The 21852-nt window shown below is 39.5% G+C and overlaps 1 protein-coding gene across 2 annotated transcripts in view; it reads right to left on the bottom strand.

The window, feature by feature from the left end:
• The window catches only part of LOC142087848 (SLAIN motif-containing protein-like), a 26070-nt gene extending 4218 nt beyond the window's left edge, over positions 1-21852 (bottom strand). The window contains exons 1-5 of one of the 2 annotated variants that reach the window (XM_075162556.1): positions 21737-21850; positions 18243-18970; positions 8725-8861; positions 5924-6073; positions 1781-1921 (exon numbers count right to left, since the gene is read on the bottom strand). In XM_075162556.1, the coding sequence (XP_075018657.1) occupies positions 1781-1921; positions 5924-6073; positions 8725-8861; positions 18243-18952 (1138 nt within the window). In that variant the 5' untranslated portion in view covers positions 18953-18970; positions 21737-21850. Of the gene's footprint in view, positions 1-1780; positions 1922-5923; positions 6074-8724; positions 8862-18242; positions 18971-21736 lie in introns of both variants that reach the window. The other variant, XM_075162557.1, reaches the window with a different exon arrangement.

Genomic DNA, 21852 nt, shown 5'->3' with positions numbered 1-21852 from the left:
ACAGTGTCACCCATATCAGTACTGTTTAATTAGAGCAAAGAGTTAATATTCAAATTGACCTGAATTACTCCTTACGTCACATAGGCAAGCAGCTCTGATTGTGGACTATATATTGCCATGCAAGCTCTGTTAGGTTAACTAGGTATAGGAGTCTGATTTACAGTATAAATTTTTTAGTTCAATTAATTACGCACCCACCAGCGTTTCAACAGGTCGAAACAAAGATTTGAACTTCTGCCTCCAAGTGAAAAAACACCTGCTTTTTATTGATATCTGCAGTGCATCCGTCTGCTTTATTTACAGGTCCTCCCCCAACTTATGCCTTTATTTAAGTCTTCTTGCCTAACAAAATACAAGCAACTTCTTACCAAGAACTAATTTGGCAAACTGGTTGAAGGGACTTTTGAGAAAGGTGTCCGTTAAAGTCCTGAAAAACCCTCTTCTCAGTGCAGTCCCTTCATTGCAGGGATTGAAAAAATGCAAGTGTTCCCCACTCTTCTCCCTTCATAATGCAAATATGAAAAGCTTCCATCATTCTGAGGATGAAGCGCTTTTCATATTTCACTGAAAGCTTTGTAATGTGACAGGATCTCCATGACTTTTTTTTTTTAAGTGATCACAAAGCATAAGAAAATATTCAAGTTTAGAAAGAAAACGGCCGTTACTTGCTTTATTCACTTTAATACAACTTTTCCTCAGTTGTGCTCAGATGTAATAAAGTGATACAAGATCTTATGTCTCTTGCTTTTTTTGGTCTCATATTCCAATTCCTAGATCATAATATTTTTTAAATTTATAAAGGCACAGTACTAAAAGCAAGTAAATGTTCTCCAAAAGAAACAGAGAACTTCATTCTCTATTCCTGTATTAATGATTAATTTGCACAGAAAAACAGATCCAACCACTTTGTTCCACCTTGATCTTCAATTAGGACCTAATCCAAATCACACTGAAGTCAACCGACAGTTTACCAACGATTTAATGGAACTGGATCGGGCCCTGAAATCCCCACACGCTGGGACACAGACAGGTTTTATGCTTACGTTAAATTTGCAGAGCTGTCTCTGAGCACTTTACCAGAGCAAAACTTAAATTGTAATTCCAGCTCTTTCAGTTTTAGTATCCTTGAACTCTTGGTTTTACTCAACACAGCAGTGAAATACTACTTGCATCTTCTGTGAAATAAACAACTTGTAAAATTCAGTCCCCTAGACAGCTTCTAATATGATTTCAGGCTGCAGTTAGGCAGCCTGCTCAGAAAAACAAAAATTTACAAGCAAAAAATTTTGCTGGGGCATTTTTTCAGCTGGATCAGTTCCCCAAACCAATACACAGTGCAGTCACGCAGCTGCTTCTGTTTGCTCAAGTGAGGGGACAGCAACCAGATAGGCAATCCCGAGCTGCTGCTGTTTAAACTGCTGCTACTATGAAAGAGTTACTCATAAAACTTCACCTGTGCTTCAGAGACTATCTGGGATGGAATATTTGTGAGTATTAAAGGGCACTTACATATTTAACGAAGTGGGGTTTTGGATAATAGTTTCAAGACTATCCTCTGCTCTAAGAGGCGTAATCTTGAGAACGTTATACAACTGCGAAGTTAAGTGGCAGGCTGGGTCTGTAGATTTTTAAAGGAAGCCCCGGCAAATCACAAATATTTCAAATGATCTATTAAATTGTTTTTTTGTCAGGGAAAGGGGGAAGAGAAGAACAGTTGGAACCCATCTACATTCCTCTACAATTCTAAAACTGTAACACAAAGGAGATCGCTGTCACGTACTTTCTTCCTGAAGGCGTGCCATAACCTGGACATCGGTCAAGTCCTGCAGTTTATATCCCATAGAGATGGAGTCATCCGATGTACTCAGCTCACTGTCCACAGATGACTGAGAGCTCAGGGCAGAATGCATGCTCAAGTAACCTTAGGAGGGAAGAGGAAAGAGGAACATAAAAAGCATTCAGACATCCACATACAAAACAAGAATGAGCAGCAGAGTATTTATTCCAGTAATAAAATCAGTGCACTTGTGAAGTTGAGGTATGGTTGCTAGAAATAATTAAGAAGTTAGAAGTTACTTGAGAACACAATGCTCAGTATTTTGACCTGCAATTTTCAGGAGGCAGACTGCCTTTGTGCAGGGAAAAAACTGTGGACTTCTATCCAGAAGGTGGCAAAGGGATGCTTGGTAATTTTGAGCTTAGAAACATCCTTTAAAAGATCAGTATTATTTCTGCCTATTTTGAGAAAGGGGCAGCTACCAATCTAGGTATTAGGCAGCAGAGTTATACAAAGTGTTGCTAGGTGTTGGTGAGCATTCATAGGAGTAAAAGGATCCAAATGGCTTTCAGAGTACAGTACTTCAAAAATCAGTCATGCAATCTGCTTATGCAAAATGGAGTTTACACCAGATTGCCTCCTCCCCAATCATGAGGTTTATCCATTTTTTTCCTCTCATCATAAACCAAACTCTTACAGGGAAGGATATAGCTTGTTCATACAATAGGTCATAAAAAACAAACTGGAAAGATCTTTCCACCAGGGAAGTTTTTCCCTAAGTCAGGCATTAAGAAGCAGAACAAATAATTTTCCTTTTGAAGAATAAGAATAAAAACATCATCATAATCATCACCAAGTGCAAACTTTTACCTGTTAGTACTTGTTCTTAAGTCAAGCAAGTCAGCATTTTCCATGGCATAAGAGTACTGCTACTTGCTACTGAAACAGGAAGATGAGGACAAGCCATGTCACTCTGGGGTTACACTGGTCCTTCAAATGTGGGAGCTTGTAAGTAGCCCTAGGCACAGAAATGTGGTATCACATCTGCGGAAAACCAAAGGCAGATACTCCTCTCCCTGGATCTGGGATGACTGTTACTGCCGGAAGGCTAGGCATCACCTAGCAGTTCGCGTATCTCCATCTGCAGATGGCAGGCAGATGCAGGCAATGATAGGAGAATCTTGCTACCACTCCATCACCGTTAATTTTGGCTCGGGGTAGTATCTTTGAGAGACAGCACGCAATGGTGAGCGTACCTCCATCTTCTTTTCCAATTTTATAACTACCATATTGCTTTGTATTAAAAAAAAAACCCAAAAACAAAAAAAAACCAACCCACATTACTAGAAAAAGTTTTGGAATCACAGAAGGATTAGTGAATGTAAAACCTCTACATGGCAAACGTGCTTATCTATGCCACATGTTACAAAATACCGTAATATGCTCCTAGCATAACTAAACCTCGAACACAGACACATAGGACCATGTAACTTACAGAGCTATTTTAGGAGAGAGTACATCATTACCTTAAGTTAATTCCAAGACAAGGTTGCAATTCCATCAAAAAAAAAAATGAAAAAACACAATCTGACAGAAGATCAGATAAAGCTAGTAGATATGCAAAAGCCTAAGAGCACTTAACATCACTTTCAGCTAGAGTAGGCTTAAGAAATACAAATCCTGCTCAAGCAGAGATTCGAGAACATCACTTAAATAAAAAGCAACAAGTAGGCTGTAGCACACCAGCCGACAAATCAACAATGTAGTCAGCCTCCCAAAGCATCTATATGATGTCATTCACCACTGACTTTTACTTTAGTTCACGCAGTTTTGCCTGCTGTGTTCTAAGAAGTCTTGAAGGCAGTGTACCTACTGAATAATTCTAAACAACGATGCTAGAAACATTTTGTCTGCTCTCGGCAAAACATCTAAAAACCATTGCTGAGCAACCCTTTCAAACAATGGTTAATTCCAGTCAGGCAGGAAAAAGCAGCAGGTTCCCAACGTTATTTCTTCAACCAGTTTTGAAGAGTAGTAACTGATGACACAGAAAACACACGTTTGAAGTCCAGGTGTAAAACAAATTTCTTACATGGACCTTGAGCAAACTGCTTTGTACCAGTAAGCCTCAAATTCCTCATTTGACAAGGCATAAAGTTTTTCCAGTTTGAAGATGCTTACACATACAGTGATAGAAGTGTGACTACAGTGTAAGGAGAACGTCTGTGCATGCGTGTGTTACACAAATACAGGCTCCAAGTCAGGACCCTCCAGTATTAAGACTGCACTGCTGTATAACATAATCCTGTTTCTTTCCTCCTGGTGTCAGGAAAAAACACCGTAAGCAGTTGAAATAAAGCCAACATGAGAGTAGGGATTGCACCTGTAGGATGTAGTATAATGAATAAGCATAGGTTTCCTGCTGTAACTAACACCTCCTTTAATACTAAAAGCAGTATTTTTAATACAGCTGGATTTTGAATACAGCTTTTTAAAAAGCAAAGTTCCCACTTCAATTGCGTGTGTTTAGTTTGGTTGCTGCATCAAATTGCAGGTCTATTTAAAAACAGTCAAGGAGGGGAAGAAAAACATTCACATTCTTTCATCAGTAAAAACTGCTGTGGCTCAACATTACAAGATGAACTGATTATGGTTTTGATTACAGAAAGTTCAAAATAGACCACATCTGGATTTCGTAAAAGATTTTTTTGTTTAGTTTTTGAGGGAAGTTACTGTTAAACATTTTTCATTTGAACAGTAGGGAAGCTCCGTTTTTCTTAGAAATAAAATTAGATTCGAGTCAATCAAGTTGACAGTGAACTTTAAACTCATGTTAGCACTTACACAGGTCACAAGGGAAGAGCCACCAAACAGATGAAGTCCACTCTCGCCTATAATCCTACCCGGACAAAGCCTGTTCTATACTTGGCTTTTTATTTGGTACCCTTGACAAACTTCAGCAGATTTGCAGAGTGAATGAAGAAGTCTAGAAGTTGCACAGACACTTTGGTTTTACACATCAGTCTGTTTCTGTGTGAAAAGGTGGTCAGACATCTACATTGCCAACCAACCTCACATTAAAAACAAGAAATCGATTTAGATTTTTCCCTGCAGAATTCAGCTTGCAAAATCAGTCCTACATGCATCCTTTTGTTTGCAAAATAGAGATGTTAATTTCTATTTACAGCAGAAAACCAGCAGATCTCAAAAGCATACCTACAGCTGTGAAAATATTCATATGCAACCTTTTTTTTTCCCCTTAAAAACTTAACATCAAGTTTCAAGCCAGAAACTGTTAAACATGCTTTATGTTTTTAAACATGCAAATTAGGATATAGCAATTTCCACAAAATACAAACAAATCAAGGAAGACTCCTTTGATAATAAAGCCAAGAGGCAAAGCATTTGTACTAGGAAACTGAGCATGAACTGCATCAAGGATAAACAAAGCTCCTGAAAGAGCCTATATGGACTCTTTAGGCAGCGGCTTAAATGCAAAGGCAGACTTGAGGCCAACCCATTTACGAGAAGCTTCATTCTCTCACCTACAAATACAGGCTTTTAACAAGAATTTTGTCTAAGTTGCCTCTAAGGTAGGAAATCTTACTCGAAACACAGTTAAGTCTGATGGAAAGCTTTTGTTATTTTGTGTTTAGCTGCCCACTCAGCCAATTTAAAGGCTTATCCTGGAGACTACGCCTTTTATCTTAAAACACAAGGCTTCTTTCTGTTGCCTACATTAACCAGTATTTTCAAAAGAAACTTCACAAACTCTCAAGCCAGAAAACTGAATCCAAGCAACTGTATAAAGTTAACACCTACATATGATAACATTATTCTAGAGCAGTATTTTTTTTGCTTCAATAACTGTTTTCTATTTTAAGTCACTTAAAATTAGTACAATTTATAAATATATATAAGGAAAGTTATAAAAACAAAACCATGAAATAACTACAAGACATTTAGAATGCAAGGAGGTTTTCTCCCACATAATAGATGAAACCTGGGTCAGTAAGTGAGCAAATTAACAGGAGAAAACCCCATGGGTGGACTTGCATCTCTTGACAACTTTTCCCTGTGTCAATTAGTAATACTCCTTGCATTTTAAACACTACAGGTTTGCACTGCTCTACTGACATGCCATACCTGAGCTGCCACAGGTTAGTAGTGCTTTGTTAGTCGATTTGAGATGCCCGGGAGAGTTTAGTGCATTGCTACAGGAGCCTGTCTCTGTATTCAAATTATACGTGCTTGGTGATGCCAATGGACTGCAATACAGGTTTTTCCATCTACTGGCTAGAAGGAAAAATACAAAAAAGCCATAAAGGTTATCAAATTACTTTTAAAAACAAAGAGCATAAGATAAAAAAAAGGCATCAGATCAAACAAGATTAAATATGGTAACAGATGTACTTCAAATAAGACATCTTGATGGTGCCAGTTACAAGATGTAGGAAGCAAAGCAGCGCCTGTTCCCTTGCTCACTCTCCCCTTTAACTTGTTTTGTCACTTCTGAAGAATTCCAAGAATAACTACTGACAAACTTGGCTTTAAAGAAGCCATACATCTCTGAAAGTTTCAGTGCTGGCCTTCAAAGATGACTGTTTTCATAAATATCTGTCACTTCTACACCCCACCTTCATTTTAAAGAACTCCATTGAAATTTATGTTTACACATGTGTTATTTTGAATTTTTAATGATGGAATCAAAAGAGCATTAAACCACAAAAGCTATGCCTTTAGATTAAAAGGAGAGCAAATTAATATGAAAAGCAACCATTCTGAAATATTTATTCAGCACAGAGACTCGCATACGAGTTAGCAAAACAATCAAAATAAGCCAGGTAGCAAAACTTAGTGCATCCGTGCTTCCTGAAGTTGGAAATAAGCAGCTACAGCACTAAGGAAATGACACAGTCTATGACCTGTGTATATTCAAGGGGCTGCTGAATTGCCCACTGAACCCTTACCATTGAGAGAATAGTAGCTAAGAAAATAATGGAGGTTCACTATATAAATAAGTTTTCTTTTTATTTATTATCATCCCCACAAATATAAAGTCAGACTATTTTAGTTAAAAAGGAGTAACAGAGTACAAATAAAGTCTGATACATTTCAGACAGAAAGCAAAGAGTTAAACAAATGAATCTTCATTCAAATTCTTAAGTGCAGGTGGTTTATAAAAGTAAATGACATTTGTTCTCAAACTACATTCAGTTATCTCAAATCAGGAATTTCAAGGCTAAACTCAAAATAAGCCTGATTACAAGCAGTGCCAAAACACTGTTAGTATGTAAACTTAAAAAAAACCAAACCAAAACAAAAAAAAACCAAAATGAAACAGTGGCCTCTCAGACTTCAAATCACTGAGGTCAAATTACAGGTCAAACTGAAATCAAAATTATTGCCTTCACATAGAAGACAAAGCCAGCCAATACAAAACCCAGGCAGACAACAACTTTTGCACCAACTGGGGGTTGTATTTTCAGCAGTTAAGAACACCACTGAACTTCAAAAGATTAATTCTCTCAGAAACTTCACTTTTTCAAACACACAGCTTTTGTGTTTAGATGTTCATGAGTCAAACTAGACAGATGAAGTTGCATCACGTCCTGCTCTGCAATGCTTTTTAATGATAAGTTGTTAGAAGAAAATAATAAATAAATAAATAATGAAACTATTTAGCCTCCAGCTGCAGGGTAAATCACAGCTGCCTATACAGGAAAGCTATATGATATAGAAGGCTATACAATATAGAAAGGGATTACTTATTCACTTCAAACCCCTCAGTGTCTTGGTTATCAGCAACTCAGCCCAGGACTCGGACATTTTACATACAAAGCTGAAGTGCATTTGAAAAGTCAAAGGTAGGATATCCACCAGATGGATTCCAGGTGACGTACTACAGATAGGTAGAAATAGAATAACCTTCTCAGTTTTGTAATGACGTAAACTATGCATCTATTCTAACAGCTCTTATATCAGTGAGAGGCTAATACGGGATTGATCCTTCCGTGCTCTGACAAAGGAAAAGAAAACACACAAACCTACGCCCCAGAACACTGACTATGATGGTATGCGATTACTGAACAGAATGCTCCATAGGGTTTTCATTTCAGGCAGATTAAGTAAAGGATTTTCCCTCAGTGGTTAAGTAACACAGCTGAAAGCTACCATGAAGGGCTTTTAGGGGATGATAAAACTGGAAGAAAAACTAGGTTTCCAAGTGACACCATTTCTTCAAGTTACAGATTTTAATGTTTCATTATTGTAAGCCTTGAGCATCAGACAACTATTTTACCCAGGTAATAATACTAATGGTAAGATACGGTAAGAATAATCACCATTAGAAACACTCAACACCACTAGAACTTCTTATAGAAAAAAGCTGCAATAATAGTTTCAGATAGTTTCTCTCCCCAGTCCCCAGAAGCACATTTTTTCTTCTACACATTTTCACATTAAAGATGTTTAAGTATTAAAAAAAAAAAATCAAGAGCCTGAAAACACTAAAATATATTTTAGTGTTTAGGCTCTGAACATATTAAAAAAAACAGAAAGCAAGGTGGTCAATTTGGCAATTAATTTGAAATGCTTGTATTTGTGTCTTAAAAAATACGTAGAGGCAAAACATCACAGTTCAGTTTGTTTCGTCTATTACTTATAATCAGCATAGTTTTCTTAATGTTTACAGAATGATCTCTTACCTTCATCAGTTGAGGCATTACCAATGTAAACCAAAAGCAGGGAGGTTTTTATACAATAACAAACATGGCTGTACAAACATGCACCAAGAGCACCACATCTGAAGTGCTATCTCTGCAGATATTCTCCACTACAGCAACCGCAAACTTCATGTCTCCTTTGCTTTACTGTTTCTCAATAACGTAAAGTACACAAGTGGAAATAAAAGACACTTGAAGAAGCAATGCTTATAGTTTACGTACCTTGATCAAGTCTGTTTATAAGAGTTCGGCAGGCTGCTTCTGTCTCAGGACTGGGATTATCCAACACCTGTCGGCACCATTTTAAAGGCGAGTCCATTTTCTGATCTGTAGTAGGTTTTCTCGGGGACACATAGAGCCTTTGCAAGGATTGAAAGGAGATGGTAAAAAATGCTCATTAACTCAAAGTATACAGCCACCAAAGTAGCATTTACTAAAGTATACCTAACAGCAAGCAATAGAAAAGTTATCCAAATTAAAAACAGGGGAAAAAATTAAAGTTTAAATTGTATACTATGACTCAGAAACAAAATTTACTGTAACAACAATAAAATTCACTTAAAGATGGCTTCACAGAGAAAGTACGCAGCCGCTGCAAGCCAAGGTTCAAGCCTGGGCTGTTGGAATACTACTAAAAGTTAAGTCGTTAGTATACTCACAATCACCTGTCACCCCTGCCTCCTCCTCCACCTCCACCACCACCCCCCCGCACGCCCCCCCAGAAACCATCTCATGACAAAGACAGCAAGGGTGAGGAGGTGGTTCTACCTTGAGATTCAAGGTGATCTACTTTCAGAAGTCTGACTGTTGTATTTTTTGTTAAAAAACCCACGGCTCTGGATATTCCACCTGTATTGCACTGCAGGCAACAAGTTGTCTCCTATCTTCTAACAGCAGCCCTCCGAGGCACTGAATGAATAGTAAGAAGCCTACTCACAGATTTCAGGGATAAACCACTTAATTGGAAGATTTAGAAATTTTCAGACAGTTAGGAAGTATGACTGTATGCTACCTTTCCTTTTTTTATTGTAATGTAAGATAAGTTTTCCTAAAGCCTGTATTTTTGACAGTTCTAATACACCTAACATTGTTTTGCATATACAAACAGGATTAGCCTTACGTATAGACAGATTTAATCATCTTACAGTCTTGGATTACTTACAACTGATCTTGTGTAAAGTAGCACCTCAACCATATTTCGTAAGTAGAAAATTTCTCTCAAGAAAGGTCAAAGGGTATAGGAGCCAGATTGAAAAGCACCTCAAGAATTTTACTTACATATCCCACATTCACATTTTAAAGTCAAAAAATCCTAACAGAAAAAAAAGCTCCCTATATTTCAACATATAAATAGCAACACACTTAAAACTTCTGTGAGGGCAAAAAAAAAAATCAGTATTGCCTACATACAGAAGTTAAACAGTTTCTAATTCTTGCATGTCACTTAGAGAACACCACCCTCATGTAAAGGGCATTGAGTTCTCGATCAATCGGTAGCATGGGAAAGGCAGGAATAGAAACAAGAAGTGCCGTCATTAACAGAATCTGCTCACAGAGACAATAAATTTCCTGCATATAATAATACGTACCTTACTCTAACATTAGAGTTCCAGCTAAGGAATCTTAATACGCATGTGTTAATATAACATACTGTGCTATGTGTGCATTGCTACAAAAAGATATTTAATCTAGTATTCTGCTGAAGTCATTCAAAGGATCTTAAAAAGGATTCACAGGTAGGAAAGTAAGCTCTGTGATGACGAACTTAAAGACCTGCACCTGTGCAATTTCTGGAAGAGTCTGCGAGGTGGTTACCTCTGAACTCAAAAAAAGCAGAGAGTAGATTTCTGAAAGCAGAAACTTTTTTTGATCTTGTTAACACGGCCGTAACATTCTTCAACTTGAGTTTCAAACTACTGAATTTGTCCACAATGTAATTTCTTAGAATTAAGTGTACCCAGAAGAAGAAAACTTCCAGGTCTTTGAAGTCATCTAGCTATTGAATACCTTTCTAGAAGGGATATGCTTTAAGACTAAATTTGGGGGGATGAATATACAGCAACCTGATTGAGAAGTTTAGCTGCCATTTGCAGAGATGAAGTCTAGCTCTCGGGTCCATCTTTCTCAATAGGCTCTGAAGCACGTTCGCATGGCCTTCAGCAAGCACAGCTCCTACCTCTCTGCATCAAGAGAATCCACATGAACAGGCTTCATGGATCATAATCTCTTGTGAGAGCAAGAGAGTTCTTCCACACACAATCACACAACTGCTGTTTTTTCCACCGCCACCTTCCTCTCAAGCACCAGTCTGGTACTGCTTCACCTAGTGAGCCGCTCGAAGGTGACGAAGAACCCTCTTGGTCACAGCCACACTTGGTGATTTACGCTACTCCCAACAGCTGTCTTCACGCTGATATACACGTAATATTTCACCTTCATCAGTGCAAAATCCAGTATTTGAGCATAAAATGATCATGAAGATGGTTTTAAGATTTCAAGGAATGTCTACATGCGCTTCAATTGCCTCCTACTCTCTCTTCTAGCAATAACTTTTGACTCTCCTGCAGCAAGATACATCAAGTCTTTCTGCTCCAGTTACTCATTCTCACACAGACACTTCATATTCAATTCATAAAATACTCCTTTCCACAACAAAACTAATACAAGTCATCAGATATTTTAGCAATTATCCCATTAATTTCTGAAAACCCCTCTTGTTTAAAAAGATACAGAAACATACTATGGGACTCCCAGTTGTCAGGTGTCCTATCCACGAAATCAATGTTTGGCCAAGATAAAACAGACAAACAACTGGAATATTTAAAATATTGTACTGGCATCAAAATGTCCATCTAACCTATTACCCTGTTTCCCATCCTGCATCCAGGTAAGGATAAGTACAGAAACAATCAATCCAAAATCTGTACTGATGCAGAAAGCTGTCCCGGACTCCCACAATTTTGCAATTTGGGGCTATCGGACCGAGCATCCCTGTATGCAACAGCTCTCAAAAGAATATTTTTCAGTGAAGCCATCTAATCCCTTTTTTGAATTCATATCTGCTGTTAGCACCCACAGCACCCTACTGCAATGAGTCCCGCAATGCACTGACACATAGGGTGAAGAACCACCTCCATTCACTTGCTCTGAAAATGCCACCTGCTATTTACTCTTGACATGGTCTGGTTCTTGGGGAATAACATAGAGGTGGAAAGCAATTATTCTCTATTGCCTCTTGACATGCCACTCATGACTTTACAGATCCTAATAATATTCCTGCCCCTGGCCAGACCCATCTTTTTCAGGGAGTAGAGATTCAGTCTCTTCAGTCATGTCTCATACTAAGCTTCACACAAAACCATATGCAAATAAAAAAAATGCAAAAGCTAATTTGCTATTGACAAAATAAATGCTGAGAAACGCGAACACAAAGATTCCTGAATCTGCAACGTTATCTTTTATGACCCCACAAGCACATCTTGCTGTGCTTCTGCATGGGCAAATGAGCATTACAACCACTCAGATCCAATAAAACAGAGAAAGCAAAGTGCTCTCTCTCTGGATTTATTTTACAGTTCAGACCAAAAAAGCAGCAATAAAACCATCAAACAAAAAAGAGGCCAACAGCCTCCCTAGGGCAGGTCACGCTGTTCTTCACATATTTTAGGTTAAGGGAGAAAATCCTGCTCTACTTCAGGAAGCAGTTGTTCTACCCAGCTCCTTCCATGCTTCTTATCATGCTTCTACCCAGGACTGCATCAGCTGAAAATGGTAACACTTGTTTGATTGCTAGAACCGTTTCCACATGGACCAGAGCCACCTGCTTCCCAGGGTGTCGGAGTCTCCGTAGTCTGCCAGAGGACTCATTTTTCAGCTGACATGCCTACTGGCAAGAGATGGTCTCACTTACGATTTCATTAAACTCAACTAAGTAAGCACAACTCAATTTTTCAGAGCACTCACAGGCAACTTATAGAAAAGAGGAATTCTGTCTTGATTTCACAGCACCAGGTTTACTATTTTCCTTTTTAAGTAGCTTTGGGGAAGGGTTCAACATACTTAGCAAGCAAACTTCTCAAAATATGCTGGCATAGCTTATTCTTCTGGAGCACTGCACACCATCAGCTGATAAACTAGAAACACCAGCCCCACAAATAGAAGTGAGTATTTTTTCTGGACACAATAGTAAGAACAAAAGTCACCTTTTACTAGAGACTCCCCCCACCCAGTGTCATCCTCCGTTAGCCACCGCGGCACAACTGCTGCAGGAACAGAGGCCAGGTTAACACAGTATCACATTTCTAGCTGAACTAAAACAGGCTTTCTTCTGAAAGAGGTTGTTGTGATAAGTTAAACTCACTCTGCTCTGTTTAAAAATATGCAGAATTTTATTTCTGGTAGTTTTATCCTCTAAGGCTGTTTGATTTGTCAGGTTAACTTAATCCAATAAGCATTGGAAAAAATGTACTCAGGCATGCCATTAAGTATGCATACAACTACCAGTTTGGGAGTCAGCTGAAGTCTTTTGGGTTTAACAAACACCTGATTACTGAATAAGCTTTACCTTGCATTTTGTTCCTACAACTCAGCAGGTTGGGTGTGAAGCCTGTTCTGTTTAAATGGCAAAAGGTTATGCTTTGAATATTTTCTTTTGTCAAATTGCAAATGACAATTAAGAAGTAATTTAGATAGTTACAAGGCCTAATACAAAATTCAGAAAGTAAACGTTTGGGCATATATTCTCAATATGATGTATTGGGGTTTTGCTGCATAACTTATTAAATATGAATGAGATTTTCTGCAGCTTCTGTGAGGAAATCCTTAGATAAAGCATCTTTAGTTTCTGCTTACTAGCGTACGTGTTTCACTTTCCCATATAAAGTATTCTATGAAATGGACCTCTGGTAAGAGCCAAGTAGTTTTAGTTGTGCAGCAAGCACAACATGAGATTTTTCTTCCGTTAAGAACGTAGGCACTCAAAAGTAAATTTGTGGGATTCTTTGTACTTTATTCTGACATATTCCAATGTACTAAAAGCAGAGCATCTTCGAGAGATACTATTTTTCTTTTGGGGTCAATGTCACAGGAGGATTTATGGGAGTTAATGGCCACTATTGTTTGATTTTGAAAATACTGCTTTAAATAAAAACCCCCAAGAACTTTCTCAACTTGCACACTGCACTGAAAAAAAAGCATCTTCACAATTTAGTAACACACCAGATCAATTACAAGAGTGCAAGCCAGTATTGCCTGAGAATTTAAGATCCTAATCACGCAGAATATTTGTACTAGTAAATCTATAGATCATAGGAAGCAAATTCACACTGCAGAAAGCTCTGTAACTAGTACATTAGTAAATTAAAGTAAAATAAACCTCAGTTTTTAAGACACATGCTTGGTTTATTATACATCTTCCACAGCACTTAGCACTAGTAGCTACAGCAGTACCACAAATGGCAGACATTACATTGACTTTCAAACCTTTGTGTTATATATATCAATGCAAGGAGAAGGAGACCTGAGGCAGCTAAATATGTTTAGAACAATTTAGGTTTATAAGATACGCCTCCATAAAGTGCTGAGAAGGCAGCTAAATTCTTCTATAAAGCGTGTATTTCAAACAGATAACGCATTCACTTTCCTTTCCTTTGTATATCAGACTTCAGAGAGTTGATTTTCAGATTTATTACTGTGCTTATGCTGTTCTAATCTCCAATCTAAACACTACTGTTGAACAAAAATACCAACACCGACAATGTAGTGTTGTGAAAAGCAACAACGAAACAGTACTGTCCAGGTCTTGAAATGATAGAAACATAAAAGGAAAAAATGAGGAAAAAATGAGAAAAATCCTGTGGAAAACACTCCACACAAAAACATGGTAGTATTAGCCCAAGTAGAGGTTTGAGCCTTTATTCCCAGGAAACAGAAATTGGAAAGAGAGAAAAAAAACTATACTGCAAAACCCAGAAGAGGCACCACTTTTTCATGTCTATCTAGGGACTAATCCTGCTGAGCAAAATACCAAAAATCTGGTCACTAAGTCACAGAAGCTCTAAACATCGTATTAGCTTAATCTCATGACAACAGCCAATAGTCTGTAAGATGATCAAAAGGCACCTTGTGCGACAACTTAAGAGTCGTATTATACGTGCACTGCTCCAGGATGCTCAGCAGCTTCTGTAGCAATCTTGCTGCAGCAACATAAAAAGGCTTTCCCCCTCCGCTCCGGCAGTGCAACTGAGCAGATTACCATGCCACTTCATTTTACAGAAGGAACCGTGAGCCAATACCTCAAACATTTCAGTAAGAACTCAGTCATTTTAAACCTGCGCCATCAAAAGCAATTTAACCCAAAAGGTCTTATTTTGCACACAAGTGTCAGACAAGCAGGTAGATTTTTCCTTTCAGATTACTCTACTCTGGTGCTGGCAATTACCAGCAACAAAGAGTGCTGATCGTAATGCTATCCTAGAGCTGCACAGAAGGGTTTTGAAGGAGCTCATCTACCCAGATTGTGCACAGCGAGAGAGACATTACACAGAACATCGTAATGGCTACCTGCAGCTAGCACAAACCGGTAACACACTATTCAAACCAGCTAGACAATCAGGAAATGTTTTTGGTAAGTCACCTGTACATTATTTAATGCAACAGGGCTGACTGACCCATGCTTAAAAACACCTCTAGAAGGTTTTCACAAGATGACCAGTCTGAGAAACTAAAACCTTGCAAATTACTGTTTCTAAGTCACGTAGAGTCTTGTCGGCAAGGAAAGATCGCAGGCAAACTACTACATGGCCTGTGGAAACATACCAATTGATTATATAGAGAGCAGGGTGTTAAAGTTCTCCCCCAAAGTAGAGGCACAAGATGCCATATTTTTCATGAATCTATACTGGTATAATACCTGAATTCGGTGCAGAACCACATCCTCGTTTGGTGGAACTTCTCCAGAAAATTTGTTCCTATCTCTGATGGTACAACAACCTAACAGCGATGATATCCTGCAGCATGTCGAATTAAATGCGTTAAAACATTGATATAGAAGGCCACTGGACATGGGGCTGAGGCTGAAAACATACACTCCCAGGGAACTCCTAAACAGTAATTTATTTGAGCAAACCATGCTCCTTCTTCCTATAAAGACTACCTCTAGGGCACTCTACTTGCTGTGTTGAACTCCTGGATTCAAGCGGGAGACAACACAACACTAAGGTGAAGGCAGCACAACCTGTTTTCAGTTGAAAGACAGGCTTTTGGGAATGAAAACTGTGCAAGGCGTGGATGTAGTAGCAACACAGGGATTCACCTGAGCGACACGGATTCCTTCTCCTCCTCACCCCACAAAAAAACAGGACCACGTTAGGCTGAGTAGACCCATACATTCGTGTACACACCCATCATATTTTACATATTCTTCCAAAAGGAACTCAGCAATTTAAAAGAAATGTGAAGAAAAGGTTCTATTACATGGGTTTGCTTGACTGTTATGGTGTGTTTTGTTTTTTTTTGTGTTTTTTTGGTTTTTGTTTTGTTTTGTTTTTTAAAAAGCAGAAGTACATACATAAAAGCTTATCTGAAGCCCTGTGTTAAACCGCTGGCAGTTTTGCCACTGGGATCAAGATCTTAAGCAAGAGCAGTAGCAATACTGGGGAGACATGTACAAGGGCCTTTTTCCTTCCGTTATGGAGAAAACCTGAAGTTGTTCAAGGTGAGGCATGGACAGAGTTTGGTACTCATTCCGTCAAAGGAGATGGAGGCAAAAATAGTCTAATCCAGTAAAAAGGAGAAAGAGTATTGAAAAAGTTTAAGGGTTTTCACTTCTGCCATTTCCTTCTCTCTCTCTGTTTCATCCAATGACACATTAATAAGAACACTTTACAGTTCCAAGGGAGTTGGAATTTGAATTATTTCATCATAATTCCAAGTCAAAATTCTCTCTCCCAAGTCTTACCAGGAAAAATAACTGACAATTGGCAAAACACCAAACAAGTAGCATGCGAATGCCTAACAAAATGCTGAACACAAATCACTGCATGAAGAACAATAAACTAAACGCATAGCAAAACCACAAATTAATTCTTATATATGGGGAGTCTCTACTAAGAAGTCATGGGGCATAAGGACAATACCACAATAGAAATTACCCTAAAGTTTGGCCCTGTTCTTAAAACTAGAACGACATGAAGAACTAAAGCCTCCCTTCTTGAAAACTTCCTGCTCCCCACCCCCTATTTTAAACACTTTCATACTTTAAAAGAATGCAAAAAGAATTCTTAGTATTCTTTAAGGTATAAAGCATCATCCCCTCTACTAGATGATATTAAAGAAAAGGCCAGCAAACCAAAAGGACTGGGCTGTTAAAATTTATCATTTCAGCAGTAACAGGAAAAAACAAAGCCACTGTGAATTTCTCAGAAATTACCAAAAATCGTAAGTAAAAAGTACACATGATGTGTTCCAATATTAGCTACAGTTCTTTTCCTAATGTATAAGAGTAAAAAAAGGACTGCAAATATAACAATATAGTAAGCTATTTGCTTTGACTAACACACTGCTCGACACATTTAGATATTACTTCCACCCAGGCAGTACAAAATTCCCCCCAATCAAAAAGCTACCTTATTAAAGTTATTCCTAAATCCATATAGCATTAAGGGGGTTTTGTTGCTTTTTTTCTGAATGCCCAGGAAAAGAACGCGTAAGAAGAAAGTCAATTTTGAAGAACACTCCTAACTTTATACATTCCTTTCCAAAACTAACTAACACTGAAAATCAGTCTTCCCTCATTTGTCATCTCAAAAATGCTTTCCCCTGTTTTTAATATAACCTTTAATTTAGATTTGAGCTGACATCATTACGTTATTGAGCTCCATTCCATTAACAAACAAAAGTTTACCTTCATTTAAAACAGCTAATGAACTTGCAGAGTTTAAGATTTGTTTTGTATTCAGCAATCATTCTGCAATGCTATCTTTGCTGCCAGATTAATCTCTAGCTATGCAATTTTGGAACACAATTTGCAGATCCCTGAGGCTATCCTACAAAGTCTCAAAATTAAGAACTCTAGGTAAAATCCCAAGTCACAGCTATTGCAGGAGCTGGAATTAGCCTCGAACTTTAACTAGCTTTGGAAGGGCAAGAGAAATTAATCTGCTGATTTATAAAACAAGTCCTAAACAAGGCTGCTGGTAGAGAGTCCTACAAAGTGAGGGCAGTTGATCTGTTTTAGTTCATGCCTCTCAACAAAAGAAACAGGTTAACTGCAAAGAAACGGTATTCAGGAAGTGGAAATTATTTGTCTTCTTAGATACTAGCAGAAGCCACAAATTCCAGATGGTCTAAGGTCTCAGTTTGTGTTTTACAAAATTCTGATTTAAATACAGTATTTGACAGTTATGTACAAAGTTTAAAAACACCATTATTCATTCATCTGCATGCATTACACCTAAATAAACTAACAGGGAAAGGAGGGTTTTCTCTGCTTGCTACAGCAGCATCAGGAAGAGAGGGGAAAGAGAAGCCTTATAGTTAAATTGATTTTTAAAAAAAAATAACGCATAGTGGTCTTAAAAATAAGAACAGCCGATAATGAGAACTGCATTCTTGCTGCTAAAAATCAAAGCACTGTACAGAAATCACTTTATACCCTTAAAAGTTATTGCACACCTAAACACAGAAACTCCCAACCGCAGCAGTGTAAGTTCCATATATTACTACATTTTTGAAATACATACCAGCTATCTTCTTCTTCATTGCAATTTTCAAGTTCTAACACTTTCACTTCATCCAGATCTGTGTTATTCGAAAGATTTTCTAAGTCTCCACATTTTTCATTGGGATTTTGTTCATTTATTTTAACTGAGGAATCAACACCTGCAATGACCAAGTTTCCCATAAGCTCTGTGCTATTACTTGTATCCATATGTGAAGAACATCTAACGTTATTATCGGTCTTCACTTCCGCCTTACACATGTTGGAACACAATTCCTCAGTGGCACTCCTGCAACTATATTGCATTTGGGCATCTATGTCCTTTTTTAAGCAGTTGTTCTCTCCTTCCTCTTTTCTTATTTTGCTTAATTGGTTGTGCAGATCTGCCATTATTTGCAATTCTTGCTTCTCAGTTATCGCATTGATGCTATTATTAATTTCCATCCCATTAAGACCAGAGTCGTGGTTATCCACACCAGTACGGATCTCGCTTTGCATGTTTGTCCCAAGCATGCTCCTGCTACTCTTCGTTCTTGGGTGCTGATTCTCGATCTCCAGTCTCCGCACCAGCTCCCGCAGCTTTCGCACCTCCTCTAGCTCTGGGCCAACCTCCTCAGACGCCGGCTCCGTGTCAGGGCCCATGGCAGAGTTCTCCGTTGGGTCTCGTCCTAAGTCAGGCTCCAGAGCGTGATCCTGCTGTATGACCGGGGCATTTCCAGGCACTACCATCATCCAAAACGCACAGTTTCACTGCAAGACATGAAAAACGTATAAAAGCTCCACAGAAATGCACAATATTTTAAGCAAATTGGAATTAAATACCAAAAATTCTGACTTTTATAAGCACAAACTAATTACACTGGGGTACAAGGTGACTGAATTTAATCAAAATCTATTGAAAAAGAACAACTGAAATTAGTATGAAACATTCCAACAAATTACTCATTTTAAACAGCTAGGATGTGCAACTATTATGCTACAAATTAGACTGTAAAAAAGGAAGCTGATTTAATCATGCACAATAGTTTAGTTTCCATCTGTTTACAAACAAAATACATGGGAAAAGCACTGATTGAGCAAAGTCAGGAAACATAATTAGCAAGGTGCTGACGTCAAACAATGACAGTATTAAGAAAATGGTGAAAACATCCTTTGTTCATTAACAGGTTTATCCTGGAAAAGCAGAAAAAACTTGAAAACGTTTCTGTATCAACTTATACCAAAGACTAACGACAATGACTAACAACAGGAACTGCAGCTACTGTGGTACACAAAAATAAGCGTAACTAATGTCTTTACTGGCATATTCTCCTGTTACAACTGAAAAGAGAAAGGCAAGCTCTCTGATGCAAACAGAGTGAAAAACAGAAAGAAAAAAGTAGATAAATATATCACACCATAGATTACATATTCCAATAAGTTTCATAAAATGAAGCCATGTCTCTGCTTTTCCTGTTTTAAGCTCTACTATTCACCCTGTGGTTGTGTTGACCAAGGAGGAGTGTGCAGAGCACCATCACTCAGGCAGCTTTAAACTGCACAGGTATTCAGGCTTCCCAAAAGCCATAAAATAATGCTGGTGCATTTAACATACAGTTTTACAACACTTAAAGAATAATAAGCAAACACTGATTTTTCCCTACACTAGTGATTTACATGAGTTTTCAGTTTCAATGCGTGCATTCATTTCTGAATTGACTCTTTACTGAAAAGCCCCTAATACGAGATTGATGTTCCACAGAGCAAGTAAAATAGATTCCCCTAAAAAAAATTACAAATCTTTCCTATTTTGCAGAAGGAGGGCAAATAGATAAGACTGACAGATAGAAGAGACAGACGACACAGCCAATTCAAAGTTTAAAAGATTTGATGCAGGCATTACAACTGCATTTGAACCCTGATTTTTTGTGGCTGTAGGTGTTTTCCTCGCTCCCTTTGCCGTCCAAAAATTTCTCATGTTTTTAAGGCCTAACTGCCAGCAGGTAGAGGAAACCACGAAAATTAAATGTCACACAAATTACACGAAGGAAGCAAGGTTAAAAATACAGACACCCCCCATACACACCTTAGCATCTCCCTATTACTTAGTTACTTGTAACAGCAGTAGCCGAGCATATTTCCTAAAAAATATAGTTTTGGTTTTGTTTTGTTTTTTTACTTGATGAGGTTTTTTTATGTATTTGGTCCTCTCCATGCAAGATGAAAATTTTAGGCTTATGCTTGCATTAATAATGAACACGAACAGCACTTACGAAGAGCTCTAAGTGAACAGAGCTGACTGCAGCACACTTTAAACACAGCTTTCAAAATCATGCCTGTAAGAAGCACTGCTGAAGTCATTTTGACTTGGGGAAAAGAAATTTAATTTGTAGTTAGAAATTTAATCCGATTCCTACTCATAAGCCCACTTCGAAAATTGCCCCGCATGCATTCTCACTTCTACGAAACCGTCCGATCTCTCGACGAGTGACGAAACTAGCATGATTTCCAAAGACATTTCAAAGCTATTGCTCAGTGACTCGCCGAGGATGCACCAGCGGGGAGTTTAAGAGTTCTACTGTCAAAGCAAAACACAACGACCCAAGGAAGGGGGAAAGCAATGAGATCTGTCACCCGAAAAATCAGTTCCCCTCCAAGGCTGAGGAGCAGCAAAAAACTGCATTTTCATTCACAGGGGAGGGGAACAAACAGATTAAAACCGTTCAGCCTTTTCCCACGACCAGTAAGTCTAAAAACCACCCAAATAAAGCCGCGAAGGCATGGGAGGAAAAAAAATATAAATCTGCAAAACTTAATTTCATTGTATAATGGACTGGGAAAAAAAAAAACAAGAAAAAAAAAAACAGAAAAAAGAAGGAAGCCACATTTCAAGCCACTACTGTGTCAGAGACAATAATTTGGACTTTTTCAAAAAGACATCCGGGTTTTTAACGGCAGGTTAACGGGCTCTCCGCACCACAGCGGACCAGATGCAGTCGGGGGGGTGAATAAACGCCTCCTGCGTGCCCCCCACCCTCAGCCGCGGCTCCCAGGCCCTCCACCCGCCCGGCCACGAGCTGCCCCCCCGCCGCGGGCAGGCTGCGAACCGAGGCGGCCCTGCACCGTTCCCGGCCCCCGCTCCGGCGAGGAGGTTCCCCCACCCCGAGCACCCGCCGCCCGGCCGGGAGTCCCGGAGCGTGGACAGCTCCCGGTGCGCGGGCACGGACGGGCCCGGTCGCGCTGAGGGAGGAACCGAGAGGAGGAGGAGGGTCAGGGCGGGGAGAGGGTCGCAGCCGACACCGGGTGCTGTGAGGAGACCAGGGCCGCCGGGAGGCGGCTGCGGCCCGGGTGGAGGCGGGTGGGGGTGTCCTGCGTGAGGAGCGGCGCGGGGGGCGCCCGGGGTGTGAGGGCCCGGAGGGGCGAGGGCGCGACCCCCTCAGGGCGCTGCGGGGGGCTCGGGCGCGGTCAGCCCACGCCGAGCCGAGGGCTCCGGCCGCCCTCGGCCCCTCCCTCCCCTCCCTCCCCCTCTCACGGTACCTGCCGCGGCGGCCGACGGATGGCGGGTGGGTGGGCGCCCGCTCCGCCGCCTTTCTCCGGCGACGTCCGGAGCCTCGCTCGCAAACGGCGGGAGGGAGTCGCCGCCGCGCGCGCAT

This window comes from Calonectris borealis, chromosome 13 (genome assembly GCF_964195595.1).
Source record: "Calonectris borealis chromosome 13, bCalBor7.hap1.2, whole genome shotgun sequence".
NCBI lineage: Eukaryota > Metazoa > Chordata > Aves > Procellariiformes > Procellariidae > Calonectris > Calonectris borealis.
This window is presented reverse-complemented; position numbering and strand designations above follow the sequence as displayed.